Below are 22,275 nucleotides of genomic sequence, written 5' to 3'. Positions count from 1 at the left end.
CTCTCAAAGCAGCAATCAGAAGTAATCCATTTAAAAAGATATGTCAGATCATATCACTCTCCAGCTTCAAAACCCTCCCATAGTGCCTCTTTTCACACACACAAAAAGTCTTCGTAACTGTTAAGGACTGCAAGATCGTACCCTGCCCCAGCCTCTGTGATTGTATCTCTTCCTACTTCCCGCTTGCTCCCCCTCTTCTAGTCGCACTGGTATCTCCCTGCTACCCCATGAACACATCAAGCATTCCTCCCCCCCAGGTCTTGCACAGCCTGCTCTCACTGCCTTTTCTGTTAGATATCCCCGTAGCTAACGCCTTTACCTCCCGTGCTAAATTGCTGCAGTAATAGCTACTAATTTGTTTAAAATTCTCTGTGTGAAACATGACTGACTTTGCCTCTTCTCCCATTAAGAGGCGGAGTCTACTTCTCCATCCCTTAAATGAAGAATTGGGCAAGTGATTTCCTTTGGCCAATGGATTAATAATAAATAAAACACAAGCAGAGGCTTGAAAAGCTTAGGCACACAGAGGCTTACCCTCTCTTGCTGCTAGGATCCCTTCTGCCACCACAGAGTATGAGAGCCACACAGAGAGGTCCCAGCCATGTAAGTGAAACCACCCTACATTACGCATCCAGCCCTAGCTGAGTCGGCTCTGAAGAAGCAGCCAGTGCACCCAAAGAATCATGAAAAATAACCGCATAGGTGATACATATAGTTGCTCAAAAATTATGACCTGCTCATTTAAAGCAGGGATTTAAAACCATTCTCACCCTAGAATCCTATGCCCTTTCTATAACATCCCAAACTTTTAAAACCCCATAAATACTTTGAACTTTAGAATTTAGTTTGAACCACCCTAGAGACATCTCCCAAATTTAAGGATACTAAAATAAGCATGTGTAATCTGCTACACAGATTAAGAATTCAGACAATTACAAATTAGAGAAACAAGTCCCCAGGATTTACTGATCTCTCTGCCTTGGCTCTTGCTGTTGTTTCCCCACCATCCTTTCACCCCATCCTTCAAGACTCTGCTAAAGTTCATCTGAAAGAAAATAAGAAAAGTGAGGAAATCTTTAAAAAAAAAAAAAAGAAAGAAAAAAAAGGATGTACTTTACCAGACAATAAATTATCTCAAGTAGCTAAATGTAGGAATAAATAGATTAAACAGAATAGGATATTGTTTAAAAAGAGATCTGATGCAAACTATTATTATAGAATGGATAAATAACAAGGTCCTACTGGATAGCACAGGGAACTGTATTCAATATCCTGGGATAAACCATAATGGAAAATAATATAAAAAAGAATGTAAAAAATAAAAAAAATAAAAAAAAATAAAAGAATGTATGTGTATCACTGAGTCAGTTTACTGTAGAGCAGGAATTAACACAACACTGTAAATCAACTATACTTTAATAAATTTTTTAAAAAAGAGATCTGATACTACCAAAAACAGAAATCTGATACTATACAAACTTAGGTTATAATAAAAACGGCATCAACAAAAACATTAAATCCTATTTTGTCTGGAAAAAAAAAAAAACCCACAGAAGGGAAGAGGGTTCATTAGACAGTATTAGCTAACAATTTCAAACCACTGCTAATCATTTAAAAAAAAAAACCTATATCACATTATTCCAATTAGATTTAAATGTAAAAAAAAAAAAAAAAAAAAAGACCAGAAGAAAATATAAACATTTATATACTATTCAGTAAGGAATGTCTTTCCATGTATGACACAAACAGCAGAAAAATAAGATATGGAAAAGAATGACATTTGACTACATAAAAATCTAAAAGCACCATAACCAAAGGTAAGGCAAAGGATAAACTAGGGGGAACATATGACAAATTTTTTTTAAAAAAAAGAAAAAAGAAACAAAACCTAGTCTTAGGTTTGGCTTACCCAGGCAAAAACATTTGTTGAAACTCAACAAATGCTTTACAAAAAATAAAGTTCTTGCTCCATTTAAAAAACCAACTAGAAATCTTAGGCAATATACTGTGGCTGTATAAGGAAGGCAATGCAATACGGAAATGCAGCAGTGGGCTCATTCTCAAAGAAAACAGCCTTGTCCTCTTCAAAGGTTGACCAATGAACATCCAATTGTTTTAAATTGAAATAAAATGTTTAAACTAAAAAGATTCATGGATTTAATTTTACAAAAATTGTACCTCAAAAGGAAAAAAAGTGAACAAATATTGAAACTATAGTCAGTGATAAGCATGCTAAAGTATTTAGATGGAAATGTGCTAATGCCTGCAATTTACTTTTTTTTTTTAATTAATTAATTAATTTTGGCTACGCCCGGTCTTAGTTGCAGCGTGCAGACTCTTAGTTGCAGCGTGCAGACTCTTAGTTGCAGCATGCATATGGGATCTAGTTCCCCGACCAGGGATTGAACCCAGGCCCCCTGCACTGGGAGCATGGAGTCTTACCCACTGGACCACCAGGGACGTCCCTGCAATTTACTTTAGATAGAAGGATAAAAGTATGGTAAAGCAAATATTATAAAATGTTAATGATAAAATCTAGATAGTGGGTGTGTGAGTGTTCATTATAAAACTTTAGCTTTGCTGCATGTTTAAAAACTTTCGTAATAAAATGTGGAGGAAAGAAAAAACTATTATTAATTGAATCAAACACTCTTATTAGAAAAATGGGCATTGGGCATGAAGAGGCACTTCACAAAATGCAGCCAAATACAAGAGATGTCCATTCTCACAACCTCAGAGCACAGAAACAATACCATTTTTCACCTATTAGCAAAGAGTAAAATGATTAGAGAGGGTATGGGGAAATAAATGGTCTCATACTCTATTTATGAGAGTACAAGAATAGCATTCCAGAGGCAACTTCACAACCAAAAGGTCTTTTTTTTAATCCATTTAATTTATATTTTTTAAAGATTTATTTATTTATTTATTGGCTGTGTTCAGTCTTAGTTGCGGCACGCGGGATCTTTTGTTACGGTGCGTGGGCTCTTCATTGCAGCACTCGGGCTTCTCTCTAGTTGTGGCACACGGGCTCCAGAGAGCACGGGCTTTGTAGTTGCAGCATTCAGGCTCACTAGCTACGGCGTGCGGGCTTAGTTGCCCTGCGGCATGTGGGATCTTAGTTCCATGACCAAGGCTCAAACCCGCATCCCATGCATTGGAAGGCGGATTCTTAACTACTGGACCACCAGGGAAGTCCCCAAAAGGTCTTTATGTACCTTTTCAGTCTCAGTAATTTATTCTAACAAAACAAATAACATATACAAAGATACAGAGAGAAATTCAGTACCATTGTTCAAAATAGTAAAAAATTGAAAACAAACTGTTACATAAATTAGGTGTTACAGAAACCATATCTCATTATACGGAGCGTACCATATTATTCAGCTGTTAAGAATGATTATCTATATAAAATGTGTACCAAAAAAAAATCTCCACAATATATTTACATGAAATATGCAAGTTAGAAAACAGTATGTATCACTGCACAGTTGACATTTATACATATTTGGTCCACATTTCAGTATCTGAAGTAATGATCAACTGAAAGCTAACAGTACTTGTGCCGGTTAGTAAAATTTTTATGATTTGTATTATTCATCTGTGTTATTTGGTATTTAAGTAGCTTCTATGTGCCTGGCACTCTTCTGTAGACTCAGGATATAGTCAGTTTACCTGTGGACTCAAGTAAACAATTCGAACACAGTCCCTGCCCACATATGAAGGAAATCAACAAAGTGACAAAGGGTGACCAAGAAAACTTACTTTAGATAAGGGAAGGCCTCTCAGAAAACATGACAGCTGCTTTGAGAACTGAATGACAAGGTGGCAGTCATGTAAAAGTCTGGGGCAGAATACTATCAGCAGAGGAAGTTGTAGGAGCAAACAAAGGCAAGGCAATAGGAGGAAGCACCATGGCCCTTAGAGGGCAGGGAGGAGGGAAGAAGTATGAAAAGTGGCTAAAGAAGGACTTACGGGGAACGTGTATTACCCTCAGGAAAAAAGATCAAGCTAGGTTCATCCTAAAAAACAAAAACCCTTTACCACTACTCCAATCATACAGGCAGACAAAATTATGAAAATCTGTCCTTGCTAAGTGCTTGACATACATACCTCATTTAATCCTCATGATAGAGCTATTAAAAAGCATTCAGGGACTTCCCTGGTGGTCCAGTGGGTAAGACTTCGCCCTCCCAATGCAGGGGGCCCGGTTCGATCCCTGGTCGGGGAGCTAGATCCAGCAGGCACGCCGCAACTAAGAGTTTGCATGCTGCAACTAAGATCCTGCATGCCTCAACTAAGACCCGGTGCAGCCAAAATAAACAAACAAATAAATAAATAAATGTGTTTTTTTAAAAAAAAAGGATTCAGAAGACTTCAAAGTAAAACAGTCTTGGGACGATTCTCCAAAGACAGTCCACAGAACAGATGCATGAGAATCATCTAAAGACACACACATACACACACACACACACACATACACACACACACACACACACTTCTGAGTCCTACACCAAAGACTCAAATTAGTTGGTCTTAAGTGAACCCAGGATTCTGCAATATTTACTGCCCAGATGACCAGAAATTAGTATAGTGACAAACAGACCTTTGTACCTCACCAGGCAGCTCTGATTGCACCTGTATGTACACAGTCCCACAATACCATATCTAGATTAAGTCAATGGGTTCACATCTGTATTCAGTAGATCCTACATAGGGAATCAGCAAGGTGTGTAATACATTTTTCAAATATTTCACAGATCTAAAGAAGATTTTTATCTTAATTCAAGCTTTTGTTTAAAAAAAAAAAAAACTTCCGTTATTTGACACCCCAACTGTCACATACACCTCAGTCCCTTCTACCATCCTTTCTCACTCCCTTCACAGCCAACCTTCCTCAAAGATTTGTCTATACTCCATTTCTTCATTTCCCACCCATTCTTTGACTCATTCTCGTCTATCTCATCTAATCCTGCCTGTACTATGCCACTAAATCTGTTCTAACTAAGGTCAATGACCACACTGGGCTAAACCCAATTCACAGTTTCAGAACTTGTTTTGTTAGACTCTTAAGTCTCATTCCTGGTTTTCCCCCAATGCTGCACTACTCTTCCTCAGCTTTCTCTGCCCCACTTCCTCTGTCTCATGACTGAAACACTGGATGTCCTAAAGGTTCTGTTGAAAAGCCTCTTTTCACTCCAGACTCTCCCTTTGGCAAACTCATCCATTTCTACGGTTTCAACTAACAAGTCAGAATATAAAGGTAAAAATCGCCTCTACTCAATTACCCTTGACAATTCCCTTAAATTCACCCTTTAAGTACATCTTACCACATTAACAGGCCACACTGGCAACCAATATATCATCTGAATAAACATAACTGAACCACTTATCCTTCTGACATTCAAGCACCAGATTAAGCAGGTAATTTATATTTAAAGGGTACATTGTATAAAAAGACACATTTTTTTTTTTCTTACTTCCACTCCATTTCACCTCCATACTCCCTGGCTTGAAACACAGCAATGTCTAACCACTCTGTTTAAGGTAAAACTCAAAATCCTTAACATGACCTACAATGCCTTATATGGTCTGATACTTGCCATCCTCATCTCCCATCACATTTCACATTAAGCCCTCAGCACCTTCTTGCATTTCCCAAAGCATAATACCCTTTCTTTCCTGCTTTGGAGCATTTGCATAATGCTACTCCCTCAGCCTCCCATCACTTTCCATCCCTCTCTTTCTCCTAGCCAGTGCTTACCCATCCTTCAAATCCCACTTCAGTGTCATTTCCTTAGGGAAGCCTTTTCACTACAGCCGCCTTTCCACCTACTCTGTTAGTTGTCTCCCTGTTCTGCATGTAACACTCAAACACACTTTTTACTTGTTCAATCAATGTCTATCTTTCCCACTAAGAGGTAGGCTTCATGAGGATCTTGTCTGATTTTTTCGTTGTTACATCCAAAGCATCTAAATATTGACCAAATCAAGTAACTTCAATCTCCTTACAGATGCTTTTTACTCTCTTACAATTTGCATATCCAAATACAAATTCAAATTTGCCTTTTTAAAAAATTATGGTAAAATTAACCATTGAAGTGTACAGTTTAGTAGTAACAAGTACATTCATACTGTTTTGCAACCAATCTGCAGAATTCCTTTTATCTTGCAAAACTGAAACTCTGTATCCATTAAACAACTCCCTATTCCTCCTCTCCCCAGCCCCTGGCAATCAACATTCTATTGCTGTCTCTATGATTCTTACTACTCTAGTTACCACATGTAAGTGGAATCATGGCAGTATTTGTCTTTTTGTGACTGGTTTATTTCACTTCGCATAATGTTCTCCAAGTTCATTCATGTTGTAGCAGGTGTCGGAATTTCCCTCCTCTTTAAGGCTGAAAAATATTCCCATGTCAGTGTACGCCACATTTTGTTTATCCATTTATCCACTTATGGACACTTAGGTTACTTCCACCTTTTCGCTACTGTAAATAATGCTACTAAGAACATGGGTGTACAGCATCTCTTTGAGACTGCTTTTAATTCTTTGGGGTATATAGCTAGAAATAGAATTGCTGGATCATTTGGTAATTCTATTTCTAATTTTCCGAAGAACCACCAAACTGTTTTCCATAGTGGTTGTACCATTCTACATTCCTATGAACAGAACACAAGGGCTCTAATGTCCTCAAATCCTCACCAACTCTTGTTATTTGGCTTTTTGTTTTGGGGGTTTTTTTGATAGTAGCTATCCTAATGAGTGTGAGGTGGCAGATTTGCTTTTATATAAACTTTATGTGCTTTCTTTTTCCTACAAACTTGTAAAAAGCCCTCTTAAAATATGCTCCATGAACTAGCAAAAGGCAATTCTAGAAGGTATTGAAAATAGAAAAGAAGAAACAGTCTTTCAAAACAGGATTTAAGGGACAATAAAATTGTGGTTCAGGGGACTTCCCTGGTGGCGCAGTGGTTAAGAATCCACCTGTCAATGCAGGGGACATGGGTTTGATCCCTCGTCCGGGCAGATCCCACATGCCGCGGAGCAACTAAGCCCGTGCACCACAACTACTGAGCCTGCACTCTAGAGCCCGCGAGCCACAACTACTAAGCTCGCGTGCTGCAACTACTGAAGCCCGCATGCCTAGAGCCCGTGCTCCGCAACAAGAGAAGCTACTGCAATGAGAAGCCCGTGCACCGCAACAGAGTAGCCCCCGCTCGCCGCAACTAGAGAAAGCCCACGCACAGCAACGAAGACCTAACGCAGCCAAAAAAATAACTCAGTTAATTAAAAAAAAATTGTGCTTCATGTGAAAGGGAAAAAAGAACAAGGAGAATAAATAATGAAAAGGCATTCCCACTCATATCTGAAATTTCCTGATGCCAACTGCCTGCATGAAGTTTTGAATTCCTTAAGCCTATGTTCGGCCTTCCATCAGGATGCTTCCCCTCCCCCTACCTGCCACCTGTTTTCTGGGACAGACCCTTCCCATCATACTCTTCCTTTCCACTTCAGCTCTGTGACTGGGTCAGTGCCTGCCCTACTCAGGGGATGGCTCAGTGGCAGGGCCCCATCCTTCCCAGGTAATAGGGTCACTGGGTCCCTTGGCATAGGAAGGTATCAGTGATAAGCACAGATGTTAGGAAAGCTGGGGCAAAACAAATCCCATTACAACCTTGAAAACTTGAATTAAGTGTTTAATTAAATCTGGAAACAGATAAAAAGCTTCACACAAAGCAATATATCAACACGTCCTAAATCAGAAATGTATCCTGATCTTGGGATTTTGAACCCAAAAGAAACTTTAAATTAAAAGATTAAATTACAAGTAAAGATTTAAGACTATCTAGAAGACCCTCTGGATCTAGAAGTCACTAAGTACCTCCCTAGACATCTAAAATAAGGCAAAAAAAAGGTTCAAATCAAAGGTATTTATTTAATAGTGAATAGTTTGCATTCTAAAATAAAAGACCTATTAAGATTTGTAAACACACACCCAACAGACACGCAAAACTCATGAGACAGTTGTTATTGTTATTATCAAAATTCAAGTCATCTATGCTGGAATTATTTTTCAAAGAACAAAATGTTTTATACTTACAGTTATGAAAATGAACCCATGCTTACAAAGTAGAAGGGAACACTAACTACCATTAATCCTAAAAGAATCACCATTCTAGCATTAAAAAGGCAGATACCACGTGATAACAAAGTTTAAGTGCAGGCTAAATATTAAACTAAAAATTTCTTCATATAAGTTCATTCCATAGTTTTAAAAATGATATGATAATTAAACCATTAAAGAAGGTTAGAAAACAGAAATATACCTCTAATTTTATTGGCTCTTCACCCCAATACTTAGGAAAGGAGCAAATAGACCATGAAGTATTTTGAAAGTTATTTTCCTTAAACAGTATCTCAATAATACTGTTTTTTATATGGCAATGTACCTTGCAGACCTAGATAAGCATTTGCATTTTCACCATTAATAGTCTACTTCAAATCACACAGTATACATCAACTGTGGAATATAAGATATAAATGTAGAAAAAAATAGTTCAGAAAAGTCACAATCTCATCTACTTACTTTGAAAAGGTTAAACAAAACCTAATATTGAAAGTCTATTATCATGTTTGTCATGCTACACTTTTGAGAAAAATAACTCAGAGAAATATTTGAATATTTTAAATCATTAACATTATATTTGAAAATCTCTCCATGACCAAAACATAAGGTCCCTAAAGTGAAGGGGGTAGGGGTTCAGTAGATGCGTCAATTCGTTCTCTTCCTCATCCTGGATATCACATTCAGAAAGGATGCATGACTGTGATCTCAGAATGAGGCTTCAGCCCACTTCTGCTTTACTGCTAACACAAACTTCCAGCGCTAAACGGCGACCCCACCCCTCCAGACTCCTCAGGGAAAACAAGCGTGTAAGCCATTTACAACATTAGGCTGTAAGCAGCTCATCTGCTGGGAAAGTTTTATTCTGCAGAGTTCTAGACAGAACCATTTCCTGAGTTGCAGAGAGCAAACAATTTTTTCACACCCACCATTTCATTTTGATTCAAGCTAGTTTACCAGTTTAATTTGTGAGCAGACTGCCCTTCTAAATAAATAACCTATAATAAAAGCCAAGTTATTTACATAAATACAAGGCAATTGTATGAAGGCAATTCTTCAAAGCATGGCGAATTTCTAACAATAAAATCCTACTCTATAAAAATGGGAAGGGAAAGCCACTTTCACTTAGGAGGGAAAAAATGATGGGGTACACTTTCACATATTTTTCTCTTTTTTAAACATTCATCTATGTTTTCTTCGAAACAAGTTTTTTTAAATTATTATTTATTTATTTATTTATTTATTTTTGGCTGCGTTGCATCTTCGTTGCTGCGCGCAGGCTTTCTCTAGTTGCGGTGAGTGTGAGCTACTCTTTGTTGTGGTGCACTGGCTTCTCATTGCGGTGGCTTCTCTTGTTGCGGAGCACAGGCTCTAGGGCTGGGGGCTTCAGTAGTTGCGGCATGCGGGCTCAGTAGTTGTGGCTCGCAGGCTCTAGAGCACAGGCTCAGTAGTTGTGGTGCACGGGCTCAGTTGCTCCACAGCACGTGGGATCTTCCAGGACCAGGGCTCGAACCCGTGTCTCCTGCATTGGCTGGCGATTCTTAACCACTGCGCCACCAGGGAAGTCCTCACTTATTTTTCAAGAAATGTAACTCTCAAGGATATATGTATAAAACAGGATAAAAAATACAATACAAGAAAAAAATACCACTTTACAACAGGCATACATGCCACCATGTTTTAAAAAACACACTCTTTGATATGAAATTTCTAGAGAAAGAAGTATGCCATCTAAAAGGCATTCCTGAATTTCTTTGCAACATTTTAAAGCTACTGATTTCATTTAAATTCCGTTTATTTAAAAGCCCCAGAAAAAGTTCAAAAAACAAACTAATTTCAACTTTCTATTTAATGAGCATAACCACATATACCAATATGGAAGAACCATAATCAGTTCTATAATAGTTAATTTCAAGTGGATCAAGTTTTATTATAATTTTTGAGGATTTTATTGCTAAGTTATATTGTCCACAGGGTGGCAGTCTCACAGTCTTAATTTTGTCTCTTAATTCAAGGTACAATTTCAGTGTTCAAAAAGACACACACACACACAGGTGGGCAATAATAATTTACTGTCTGACCAACAATCGCAAAAATTGTCTGCCCTTTCCAAAAAAAATCTATGCTTCGTAACTTCCCTATTTCTTTGAGGAGTATTTACTCCTGACATCTTAAATTTTTCCTTCAATGCACCTCTTCTATCTAATCCTTTATATTCTTTTGCCACCACCCTATTTAGGGAGACACTAGAGGCAAGGAGAGTTGTTAGATTATTACTGTACTACAAAAGACCCCCCAACCCTGGTCAGTGTGGACACCACAGACACAACCCTTCCATCCCCCAGTTCATCCTGCACACTACTGCCAAATTAATTTCATTAAAACTTATCATATTACCAGAAATTCCTTCTTTTAGCTAAGTAAACTCCTTACTCCAAAATTTAAGGACCTTCACAATCAGAACCTTCCAAAATCTCCTATCTAAGTGCTCTGCATGAGTCAAGTGGATTTAGGAAATAAACTTCACTTTGAATATACCTTGCAACTTCCTGGTTTTCATTCATTCATTCATTCAAATATTTTCTGAATGCTCACCAAGTGCCAAGCACTGCTCCAAGTGCTGATGATACAGAACAGGGGAAAAGTCAAAGTCCCTGCTCCAAAGATATTCTCCTGACAGGACAGTCTCGGGTTGAGAGCTATTAGGGGAAGGGGGATAAAACCCCAGGTACTTCCAGCTCTCTGCCGGTAAGGGATACAGCTCTTCCCAAGTATGAGCCATCAGAAGCACAGTAGGGGTTGGGGGGATGATAAAAAGACATCAGAGGAGATCTGCCAGCCCTGACATTGTCTGCTACAGACCGTAGACTATTCTTGCACTCTTACACTATACTACTATACTACTACTACTACTGGTCCATTCCTATACTATTTGTACTCTCAGCTCAGCCAAAATGTGCTAGCAACTGTTTAGGGACCTCTGCTCCTGCTTGCTTCCTTCTTATAGCCTTGTCTCCCGCTCAATCATCTCTACCAGCAAAGCATAACCAGCCTTCCAAGCCAATCTCAAATGCTGCCTCCTAGAGGCCTTTCCCCATTCTCTTCGCACAAACCCAGACGTGACATTTTAGAGACCCTCAAACCCGTGTAACCCTTGGCTTAGTCTCCTCTGAGCATTTATCACACTATGCACTGTATCATAATTATCTGTATACTTCAACCTCCTTCGTCTGTTATTTACTGAGCTCTTGCTATATTCCTGGACTATCTAGGAGCTAGAGGTGCAGTGTTAAATCATTCCATTATTATTTTTAAATATTTAATATACAAATGATAAACGTAAAATGTAGACAAAATATTCTATATCTTTTGATTGCCTCGATCTTTTTTTAACAGTTTTGCTGAGATATAATTTACATACCATGAAGTTCACCCACACAAAGAGTAGAATTCAATGTTTTTTAGTATATTTACAGAGTTGTGCAACAATCATCATAATGTAATTTTAGGACATCTTAATCACCTTAAAAAGAAATCTTGGGCTTCCCTGGTGGCGCACTGGTTGAGAATCTGCCTGCCAATGCACGGGACACGGGTTCGTGCCCTGGTCTGGGAAGATCCCACATGCCACGGAGCAACTAGGCCCGTGAGCCACAATTGCTGAGCCTGCGCATCTGGAGCCTGTGCTCCGCAACAAGAGAGGCCGCGATAGTGACAGGCCCGCGCACCGCGATGAAGAGCGGCCCCCACTTGCCGCAACTAGAGAAAGCCCTCGCACAGAAACGAAGACCCAACACAGCCATAAATAAATAAATAAATAAAATTAAAAAAAAAAAAAAAAAGAAACCTTGTACCTACATTAGCAATCACTTCCCATCCCCCGTGCCGTCCTCCCCAACCCCAGCCAATCCTAGGCAACCATAATCCATCCTCTTTCTCTACAGATTTGTCTATTCTGGGCATTTCATATAAATGGAATCATACAAAATGTGGTCTTTTGAACCTGGCTTCTTTTGCTTAGCATAATGTTCTTGAGATTGATCCATGCTGTGGTATATATCAGTACTTCATCCCTTTTTATTGCCAGATAATATTTGATTGTATGGATACACCGCATTCTATTCATTCATTCCTCAGTTGACAGACATTAGGGTTGTTTCCACTTTCTGCTTATGAATGCTGCTATAAACAATTGTGTACAAGTTCTTGCGTGGACATGTTTTAATTTGTCTTGGGTATATACCTAGGAGTGGAACTGCTGGGTCACATGGCAACTCTATGTTTAACATTTTGAGGGAAGTGCCAAACAGTTTCCCAAAGTGGCTGCACCATTTTACATTTCCCCCAGCAACCTATGATGGTACCAACTTCTTCATTACTGTTTGACTCTTACAGAACAAGAGTGATCTCACTACACAGTATCCTTACCCTCATGGAACTTATATTCTAGTAGAATAAGACAAGAAATAAACAGGAACAAACATGTTTATTTCAGATAAGAAAAAGAAGAAAATAAAACAGCATAAAGTAACCAGACAGTAAACAGAAAAGGGAGTCTCTAGTGAGGGTAGACAGAAAGGCCTCTCTGATAAGGTAACGTTGACAGGAGTGAGATGTGCAGGGCTGGAGGGGGAATACTGCAGGCAGTGGAAACAGCAAGACATAAGACTGAGAAAAGAACCAGTATGGCACATTCAAGGAACAAAAAGCAAGAAGCCAGTGCAGCTAAAGTACAATGAAGAGGGAGAGGAGGGAGGAGGTGGCATTGGGGAGCCAAGCAGAGGCTAGACAATGTTAGGCTCAGAGACCACGGTAAAGTCTTTGGATTTTAAAATGCCATCGTCATTTTCCCATCCCTTGTATTTCTTTACGTACAGGTGTTCATCTATGCAAACGTTTACTGAACTGTCGTACATCTTCTAGCTGCACCTAATAGTAACAAATAGTAAAGAGACTATTTGCGTAATCCACACCTCATTTAGTATCACTTTATTTTGTGGCTCAAGAGAGAACACATAAAACGCCTACCAATGGCGTTTTGGAAGCAAGGCACAAGCGTATGAATGAATCCTTACAAACTTATCACCTAGTCCTGACCAATTTAAGGTGTATGCTTCACCAACAGTAACTAGCAGCTCTGTCTTAGACGATTTCCAGCAAGAATATCGTTGCAGATCATTCTCATAATCTAAACCTAGATTTCATTCTTTTAAATGTTAATTGATTTTCTCCACTCCATTGGTTAAAAATTAATATCTAATTGCTAAACACAAAACCCATGGGCACAAAATATTCTACATGTTTCTATATTGTTTGACTCATTAAAAAAAACAAGAATTTTTCACATATTATGCTATATTTAGTTTCTTCAAAGAGACAAAAAATGTTTTAAAAAGTCTAGTGACATAAATGCCATAAAACAACTTGTTACCTCGTCAGAATTTATCCAGTTAAAATTCCCTTTTTACTATCCCAACTTGATCCCCAGGGCTCTCCCTCCAGGCACTGTGTGCTCCCACCCAGCCAGGCTACTAGCCAGCCTCCCACTTGTTGCCCCAACCTCAGCTTTCTGATACACATTCCCCACCAGGAGAAATCCAACCCGTTCTTCAAGGTCCAGGGCAAACACTCTCCCTTCCTTGTCTGGTCTCTAGTCCTCTTCCCTGAGTAGAAGTGACTTCTCACCTATGTGCTCTTGAAGGAATTCTGCAACTCAGATGCTGCCCTAGCCAATTGTGCCTGGTACACAACAATATATAAGTCTATGTCTTGGACAGAGATATTATCACCAAACTACTCCTCTCAGCATACCCTCAAATATATATAAAGCTATTTGCAATTATACCGGGTGCTCAGTTGAAAATCACATCCATTTTAGCACAATTTGATACCAAGTCGTCAGAAAATGCGAGGTCAAGATTGAAGCTCTTCTGAAGGCAATTAAGGCAGAAGGATCTTTCCTTCCTTCCAAACTCAGGCCTAATTCTTTAGTAAATGGTTTCTGAACAATGACACAATCCTCTATTTAAATGAAACTCTTCCACTCTTACTACCGACACAAGAATTGCTCAACAATTCTTTTAGCTCTCAATTTGTGAGTGGTATGTATTATCAAGAATTTATGGCTCTAAACCCAGAGCACAGAGAAGGTGAAAGATCTACCACAAGGTCGTACAGCTAATCAAAAGGGCCAAAATATGACTCCATTCAGGATTCTCTCCACAACCTCCTAACATGAAGAACCTGAACATCAGTTAACTTCCAAGAGTATCTGATGATGCTTGGTGTAGAGAAAACGTTCAAATATTTGAACTAATGAAGATGATCTAAAACATTTTTAGTTGTGGAAGGTTATTTACAATGTGAACGTAATTCATCCTTAATCATACCGTCCACATTAACAGATTATTTCTAAATTCACTGTGCAGTTAAAACTATCAAGCACAGTTTGGGAAGGCACATACTAACAACTAATTCTTCTGCTCTCCGTAATGGCACTGACCAGAGACCCGTCCACAAGAGCCACTTTTTCCTTCTTCATTTGTTCCCGGAGGCCCAACAGACTAAACATTAGAGCTCACCCCATTTTCTAATTTCAGCTAGCATTTAAGATAACGCTTTTGTTTCATTTACAGCTCACATGCTGCTGACACAGCTGCCCCTTCTTTGTAATAAACACAGGGCTTCTATATTTAAAAATACAGTGAAACTTTGTTATAACATCCCCTCCCCAGTCTCGGGCCAATTTTCTCTCTTCCAAGCCCCACCTCCACCCCAGGATTTTCTCTCCGCGGCGCTCAAAATGTTAGACCCTCTTGGAAAGTCACATTTCTTCTTTAAAGACATCTCATCCTAGTGGTATTTTTCTTCTCCACAGCGTGTGTGTATTTTGGCGGGGGGGGGGGGGGGCGGCAAGGCGTGGGCGGAGAACGGGACGGACGCCCTTCCCCAGAGGCCTTCCCGAGCAGAAACACTCAAGTCTGTGGCTCCGGAGTCTGGGGTACTTTCTGAGAACTACGGCCGGCGCCCCCGATGTCAAGTTGGGATGACCTCGCAGGCCGGCCTCGGGGCGGGGCTCGGGCGCCGCGGGAGCCCGGGGTGGACACGCGGCCAATCGGGCTGCCGCGGGCAGCTGCGCGGTCGGGAGAGCGCACCCGCGGGCACCGAGGATCTCCGGACCGCCCTCGGCGCCTCCCCGCGCCCCCCCTCCCCCGCCAGGGGGCTGCTTTGTGTCGGGGGTGTTTCTAGTCAACACCCGGCCGAGACAACAGGCTCCAAGCCGGGCGCGGGCTCCCGGGCGCCGAGGGCAGGGGGCAACACGCCCCGCTTCGCTTGGGACCATCAGAAGGGGCCGGCCGAGGAGGAGGGTGTGGGCCCGAGGGGAGCACTGAGGGCAGATAAGCCGAGGCCAGAGTTAATCATCACCTCCCGAGCGCTTGGAAAGGGACGGCCGGCGGCCGGAGGGCGGCCCCAGGGAAAGTGAAACTCCTTCCCCGCCACTCAGCCCCGCAGGAGCAGAGGAACCCCGAATGCACTCGCTCCTCCAGCCCGCCCGGCGCAGCACTCGTGTCTCCCAAAGCCGCAGCCCAGTTCACGGCGTCACTAACAACTACTCTAACGCGCGTTTTCCACGAAATCACCTGGGGTAGGGGGCGGAAAAAAGAGCCAAAGCCACTGGAAATAAAAATGAGTTAGTCCCCCCTGTCCATTTCTAAAAAGGTTACAGCGTTCCCATACCGGGAGTCGAACCCGGGCCGCCTGGGTGAAAACCAGGAATCCTAACCGCTAGACCATATGGGAAGTGCTGCTGAGATGGCTGCGGTGACTCACCTGACAAGCGCAAACGCCGCCGCTTCCCCAGCTCCACCGCCCACCGCCACTCCAGCCGCCGCCGCCTCTGCGCCACCCGAGTCGCTACCGCCGCTGCCCACGCGCTCGCGAGCCAGGGAACGCGCCCGACCCGAGCGCGCGGGCGTCCCGGGGGCGGGGCTGGGTCGCTCCGCCGCCTCAGGAAAGTTCTGAGGCCAAGCCAAGTGACTCTCGGCTCCGAAACCAGCTGTTTCACCTCTTTTTTTTTTTAACTCCGCCAACGGCCCCCAGCCTACAGGTCCGGGCTGCTCTGCTGGTCAAAGTGCGTGCGGACTAGTTGGCAAAGTTGAGGGCGGCGACGTCTCTGGGAACAGCTGTTTGCATTCGGGGCGGAGGCGGCGCGCGAGCTCCTCGGCCACGAGCCAGCGAGCCTAGAAGAAGGGTGGAGGTTCTGGATCTCAGGGAAAAAGAGAGAAGGCGGGATGACGCGGGGACGTGAGGCTTGAGCTTCCCGTCCCTCAGCTCAGGTCCCGTCGCGCTTTCGCCCCTTCTCGGTGACCTCAACCCGTTTATAGCAACCCCACCTCTCCGGAGCCGGGAGTACCGCCCCTGGAGGGGGAGGGGAAGGAGAGGAAATTTCGAACGCGGATTGAGTCGTCTGGGCACCCGTAGTTGGGAACCGTGGAACACTGGTCCTGTGGAAGAAGGGAGGTGTCCGGGCTCGGAGGCTGCGGTGGGCCTCGCGGTGAGCTGGGCTCCGACTCGCCCCGCGTGGGGAACGCGAGCCTCAGCCGGGCCCGGAGCGACCCGCGGAGCGGCTGGTCCTGTCATGTGAGTCGGGTCTCAGGCTCTAAACAACGAGGTCTTGTTTCTCCGGGCGGCCCTTTCCCCCTCCGGGTCTCTCGCTCCGCCACCACCCCTCTCCCCCCGCCCCCGGCCGGGGGGCGTGACGGACGCTCCTTTAACTCGCTCTGGGCCGGCAGCGGACAGGCGGGGCCGGTTTTCTGGGCGGGGTGGGGATGCTACCCCGCGGAGCGCCCTGGGGGCCTGGAGCACGGGCTCTGGGAGGGAGGCTGGCGGCCCCTGGAGGTTGGACGGCCGCCGCAAAGCGACGGAGCGCTCCCGCCACCTACATGGTCGGGGGCCGCGAGCATCCTTCTGGTTTCCGTAGCGCTTGAACCGTGGGGTATTGTGAAATTGTAGGGTTGGGCTGTGGCCACCGCTGCCTCCTCTGCCTACTAGAAGCGGCCAGCCTTGGTTAGCCTATGAATTTATTCTTTATTTTTTGGTCTTGCCGGCCGAGAGATCCTTTGGTTTTTCCAACTCTCTTTTGCCATGAGGCTCAAGAACAAACTATTAACTGATAGTCTCAGAGGAACCAGTCTCTCACCAGAGGTGTCTTATGCTTTGTTCTTTGGGTAGAAATAACTTGATTTAAAGTGAACTTTATGAGTTTCTTCATGTTTCAATTAACAGTAATCTACAAAAATGCCAGAAAGGAATGGAAAGAATAGATAATCTTCTCCAAGATGTTCCTTATTTCTTCACACTGATGACAGTGAGGCATTTTTTAAAAAGCTATTTTGTTTAAGGGCGTTTTAAATCTGGTGCGGACTTTTTCCACTCTACTGGCAACAGAATTTCAGTTGACTGATTTCCGTCAGTTAAATAATAAAGCAGGGTGCTGTGTGTAACAAGTCAAGATTCAGTAGCAGAGGCTTATATTTCAGACTCTTTAAGAAGTTGTAAATCATGCAAAAATTTACCTTTTTAAATTGTAAATAAACTTAAACTTGTTTTTCCTTTTCCAGGGCGGACTACTGGAAGTCCCAACCAAAGAAATTCTGTGATTACTGCAAGTGCTGGATAGCGGACAATAGGCCTGTATGATAATTCCTCTATTAAAGATTCTCATAATATTGTATTCATGTGAAATGTTCCTTTTTGATCTAAACTCGGAGCTTACAAAACACTTTCATATACATTGCTCTTGATTTTTCAAAACATCGAACAATTTTTGTTGTCTTTTCATTCCTTGTAGGAAAGCTGTGAGCCTTCTTCTTTTTCATCAGCCCAAATTTGATTATGTACTAAGCCAAATTATTTCTCTATGGCCCTTCAGTCACATTCAGGAACTGGACATTGCGTGGGTAATCGCATTAATGTTTATGAAACACCTACGTTATGATGGTGCTGTTTGTAATGTTGTCATATACAAAGAAAAGTAAAAGCACAAAACCCTTAATATGTAGAAAGAAACGACATTATTGTACTTTTTCTTGTATGTTTTCTGCTCTAGAGATAGTTAAATATGTCTGATGCAGAGCTTTATATCTCTAAATGCTTAAATTTGAAAGAACATCATTACCTTTGTCGTGGAATATGAAAATAGGAACCTTTAAGCACATTATTACTGTATGTCTTAGTCCAAATTCAGCTTTTAAGACGTGAAACAAAAAGCACCATTGATTTTTGTTTTTTTCCCCCATCTCATGCATGTCATACTGTATGTACATAGTACATAAACGGTAGGGTATCTTTTAAATGTATATTCATATCCTTATTACTTGGTAGAGTGGGATGCACAGAAGAATAGTAGCCCCATCTTTAACAGTGTTATGTTTCTTTGATAGACATTTATTACTATTATCTGCAAAGAGTTTAAGGATTTTTTCTTTTCAGTTTTGTCTTGCTTTTTTTCTGTCTTTTTGAATAGTTGCTAAAGTTCTTGACTATTTTGTTTGACTTAGCCATCCTTACAAAAAAAAAAAAAAATGCCACAAATTTTAAAAGCTACACAAATCACTGAGAGTCTCTCCCTGGAAGTATCCAAGCAATTCAGTGAAGTTTTTGAGTTATCTAGAGCAGAGGTCCCCAACCCCCAGGCCTCTAGTGGTACTGGTCCATGGCCTGTTAGGAAACAGGCTGCACAGCAGGAGGTGAGTGGCGGGGGAGCGAGCGAAGCTTCATCTGTATTTACAGCCGCTCCCCATTGCTCACGTTACCGCCTGAACCAACACCACCCACCCCCCACCCCAGGGAAAAATTGTCTTCCATGAAACTGGTCCCTGGTGCCAAAAAGTTTGGGGACCGCCGATCTAGAGTAAATAATTCCCTCTGGGATAGTCTTTCTTCTTCTTCTTGAACTGCTAATATACGTTGATTTAACCTTTAACTAGAAACAAAATTAATTTGTTTTTGAACAGGCCTTAAATATTCTTTGTGTAGTATAACCAACTTTAGGAAACGAACATGAAAAATAGAGGATGAATATTTGCTTTATGAAGTCACACTTCAAAGAGGAATTCACAGCAGTACTTTAGAATAATCAGCAAATGTGTTAGATAAGAATTGATTGACAAAACTTATTTTGAAAAGTTACCAGAAATTTCTTATTGTATACAACAACACATTTGTAATTTAGGGAGCATTCTGGCTGTTAAATAGGTAATAGCATTCACTCACCGACTCTGTCCCCATCCATTCATTTACCATCATTCCTCATAGGTTACCACATTTTAAATTTTCTTGTCTTTCCGTCCATTGTTTCTATAGGCATATAGATACAGGTTCTGATTCCAGCATGCATAGAAGGTAGCATGCTGTTTACACTGTTGTGCATCACAGTTGTTTTTTTTTTTTAAATTGGACATCATATTCCTGGAGCTCTTTCATCATCAGTATATAAGGAGCTTCTTTGTTCTCTATTACAGCAGCCTAATTTTGACAGATAGTGCCAAATTGCCCTGCATAGAAGTTTTACATTTTGTACCATTACCACATAGTATTTGTTTAAAATTTAGGAGGAATTTTTTAACATCTACTTTTCTCGCAATTTGGCGGAATAAGGTTCTAAGAATCATTGTTTATTCTCTGTGTCTTTTACCTACTGTGGCAAGTAGAGCAGTACAAATTCTAGAGACTCGCCGGTTTTGACATTTTATGTTGAGAGGTGTTTCCTGAAGTTAAGATTTTTTTCCACTCCTCCTTTGGCTTCATGTCTTGTTTGAGTCCTCTTTACAATCATATTCACTAGATTAGTCATCAGGGGTACCTTGTATATTTCTCTATTAATATGGTCATCATAGTTTATTTTAAGCACCAAAGGAAACCTAGTCAGAGGGCATAATAATAAATAATGTGGTTTAGTTCCTTAGCATCATTTGATAAAAAGGACCAATTTGCATTAGAATTATTTTTATCTTTTCTGCCAATTGTAATTCAATTTTGTTATGTTCCATATCTTTATTTACTGTTACTTTGCTGTGAACATTATGATGTGTAGTTTTCCTTTGTATTTTCTTTTTTTTTTTAATCTTCAAGAGCATTGAATTTCATGAAAGAGGAAAGAATCATAAGGAAAATGTGGCAAAGAGGATCAGTGAGGTAATCTAGTTTGTTTCTTTCTTTGCCAATTTCTCTATGTAAATATCAGCCCTTTATCTAGCTTTCACTTTTATATGTGTCTTATGCAGATTAAACAGAAAAGCCTGGATAAGGCAAAGGAAGAAGAAAAGTTATCAAAGGAGTTTGCTGCAATGGAGGCAGCTGCCCTGAAAGCATACCAAGAGGATTTGAAAAGGCTTGGGTTAGAGTCAGGTAAAAAAGGAGTCAGCATGTTTTAAAAGTAACATCAGAGGTCATGCTAAGTGCGCTCTTATTGTTTCCATAGAGAGGTTATATACTCGGTATACTCTTAGTGCTTTGCCTGTACATCACAGCCCTATTTAGACTGTGGGACTTTTGCTCGTGCACTTTTGTTTTGCTTTTAAATCTTCATCTTTCAATACTTCCATTCACAACAACTGTGTTACTCTTGGGGTTTCCTAGTCCTCGCTCTATCTTAGGTCAGCGGTTCATTTCCAAGACACTTGAGTTTTTATGTATTCTAATTATTTGGCTAAATGGATCTATTCATTTAAAAAATTGGCCTTGCATTATAACCCCCGTTCACTTTATCTATATGGTCAAAACTATGAATCACATTTATTTATATAATTGAATTATAGTGAATTAACCTTGTGTGGACAAATTAAGTGACTTTACTACTAGAAGGTAGATTTTTTTTTTTTACTTTTTAATTTTTTTATTGAATATATTGGACATGTATGTAACATTGTGTGTTACTTTGATACATTTATTGTAATGGGATTGCCATTGTAGCAATATTTATCATATTACATAATTATAGTATGATATCATTGTCTATATTCATTATACTGTTCATTAGACTTCTGGCTCATTTACTATTTTTTTTTTTTAAAGTTATACAATTTTTATTTATTTATTTATTTATTTATGGCTGTGTTGGGTCTTCATTTCTGTGCGAGGGCTTTCTCCAGCTGCGGCAAGCGGGGGCCACTCTTCATCGCGGTGCGCGGGCCTCTCACTATCGCGGCCTCTCTTGTTGCGGAGAACAGGCTCCAGACGCGCAGGCTCAGCAATTGTAGCTCACGGGCCCAGTTGCTCCGCGGCATGTGGGATCTTCCCAGACCAGGGCTCGAACCCGTGTCCCCTGCATTGGCAGGCAGACTCTCAACCACTGCGCCACCAGGGAAGCCCCTCATTTACTATTCATTGCAATTTTGTACCCTTAAACAACATCAGTCTTATCCCTCCCCCTCCCATCCCCTATTTTGCTCTGTCTTTTACAAGTTTGACTTCTTTAGATTCCACATATAGGTGATACCATACAGTATTTGTCTTTCCGTATCTGGCTTATTTCACTTAGCATAATGTGCTCAGGGTTCATCCATGTTGTCGCAAATGGCACGGTATCCTCCCTTCTCATGGCTGAATTGTGTGTGTGTATATGCCACATCTTTTTTTATCCACTTATCTGTTGATGGGCATTTAGGCTGTTTCCTATCTTAGCTATGAATAACTTAGCTGTGATAATGCTGCAATATGTATATATCTCTTCATAATCCAGTCTCATTTCCTTTGGGTATATACCCAGATGTAAATTGGTGGATGGTATGGTAGACCTATTTTTTAATTTTCTGAAGAACCTCCGTATTTTTTTCCTCTGTGGTTGAACCAGTTTACATTCTCACCAGCAGTGTATGAAGGCTCCCATTTTACCACATGCTCGCCAGCAGTAAGGTAGATAATTTGAGGGTGTGAGGATAACTCAGTTCCAGATAAAAGGCATTATTTAAGTGGAGTGTATCTATCTTGTCACTGAATTTAGACTTTAAGTTGGTAACTTTCTATAAAGCATTTCTTCCATGACAAATCCATCATCCTGAAACCAGATCTCAGTTGTTGATCTTGCATAATGGTTGCAGTAGTCAACATGGAATGGTATTCTTTACTTGCTAACAAAAACTGCTTT

The 22,275-nt window shown here is 41.1% G+C and overlaps 2 protein-coding genes and 1 non-coding gene across 5 annotated transcripts in view; 1 reads left to right on the top strand and 2 right to left on the bottom strand.

The window, feature by feature from the left end:
- ELF1 (E74 like ETS transcription factor 1) overlaps positions 1-16,477 on the bottom strand; it is a 104,109-nt gene extending 87,632 nt beyond the window's left edge. Inside the window, exon 1 of one of the 2 annotated variants that reach the window (XM_036831307.1) lies at positions 15,960-16,477. The gene's annotated coding sequence lies outside the window, so the exon portion shown is untranslated. The remainder of the gene's footprint in view (positions 1-15,959) is intronic. The other variant, XM_036831313.1, reaches the window with a different exon arrangement.
- Positions 15,858-15,929, bottom strand: TRNAE-UUC. The gene has a single exon. It is a non-coding gene; the product is annotated as a tRNA-Glu (tRNA).
- An 86-nt stretch (positions 16,478-16,563) lies between the features above and the next one.
- The window catches only part of WBP4 (WW domain binding protein 4), a 33,784-nt gene continuing 28,072 nt past the window's right edge, over positions 16,564-22,275 (top strand). Inside the window, exons 1-4 of one of the 2 annotated variants that reach the window (XM_036831316.1) lie at positions 16,564-16,769; positions 17,750-17,822; positions 20,262-20,324; positions 20,414-20,537. In XM_036831316.1, the coding sequence (XP_036687211.1) occupies positions 16,768-16,769; positions 17,750-17,822; positions 20,262-20,324; positions 20,414-20,537 (262 nt within the window). In that variant the 5' untranslated portion in view covers positions 16,564-16,767. Of the gene's footprint in view, positions 16,770-16,992; positions 17,196-17,749; positions 17,823-20,261; positions 20,325-20,413; positions 20,538-22,275 lie in introns of those variants that run through there. The other variant, XM_036831317.1, reaches the window with a different exon arrangement.

The sequence above is a fragment of the Balaenoptera musculus genome, chromosome 18 (genome assembly GCF_009873245.2).
Source record: "Balaenoptera musculus isolate JJ_BM4_2016_0621 chromosome 18, mBalMus1.pri.v3, whole genome shotgun sequence".
Classification (NCBI taxonomy): domain Eukaryota; kingdom Metazoa; phylum Chordata; class Mammalia; order Artiodactyla; family Balaenopteridae; genus Balaenoptera; species Balaenoptera musculus.
The sequence above is the reverse complement of the archived record's forward strand: the minus strand, read 5'-3'. Positions and strand labels throughout refer to the sequence as shown.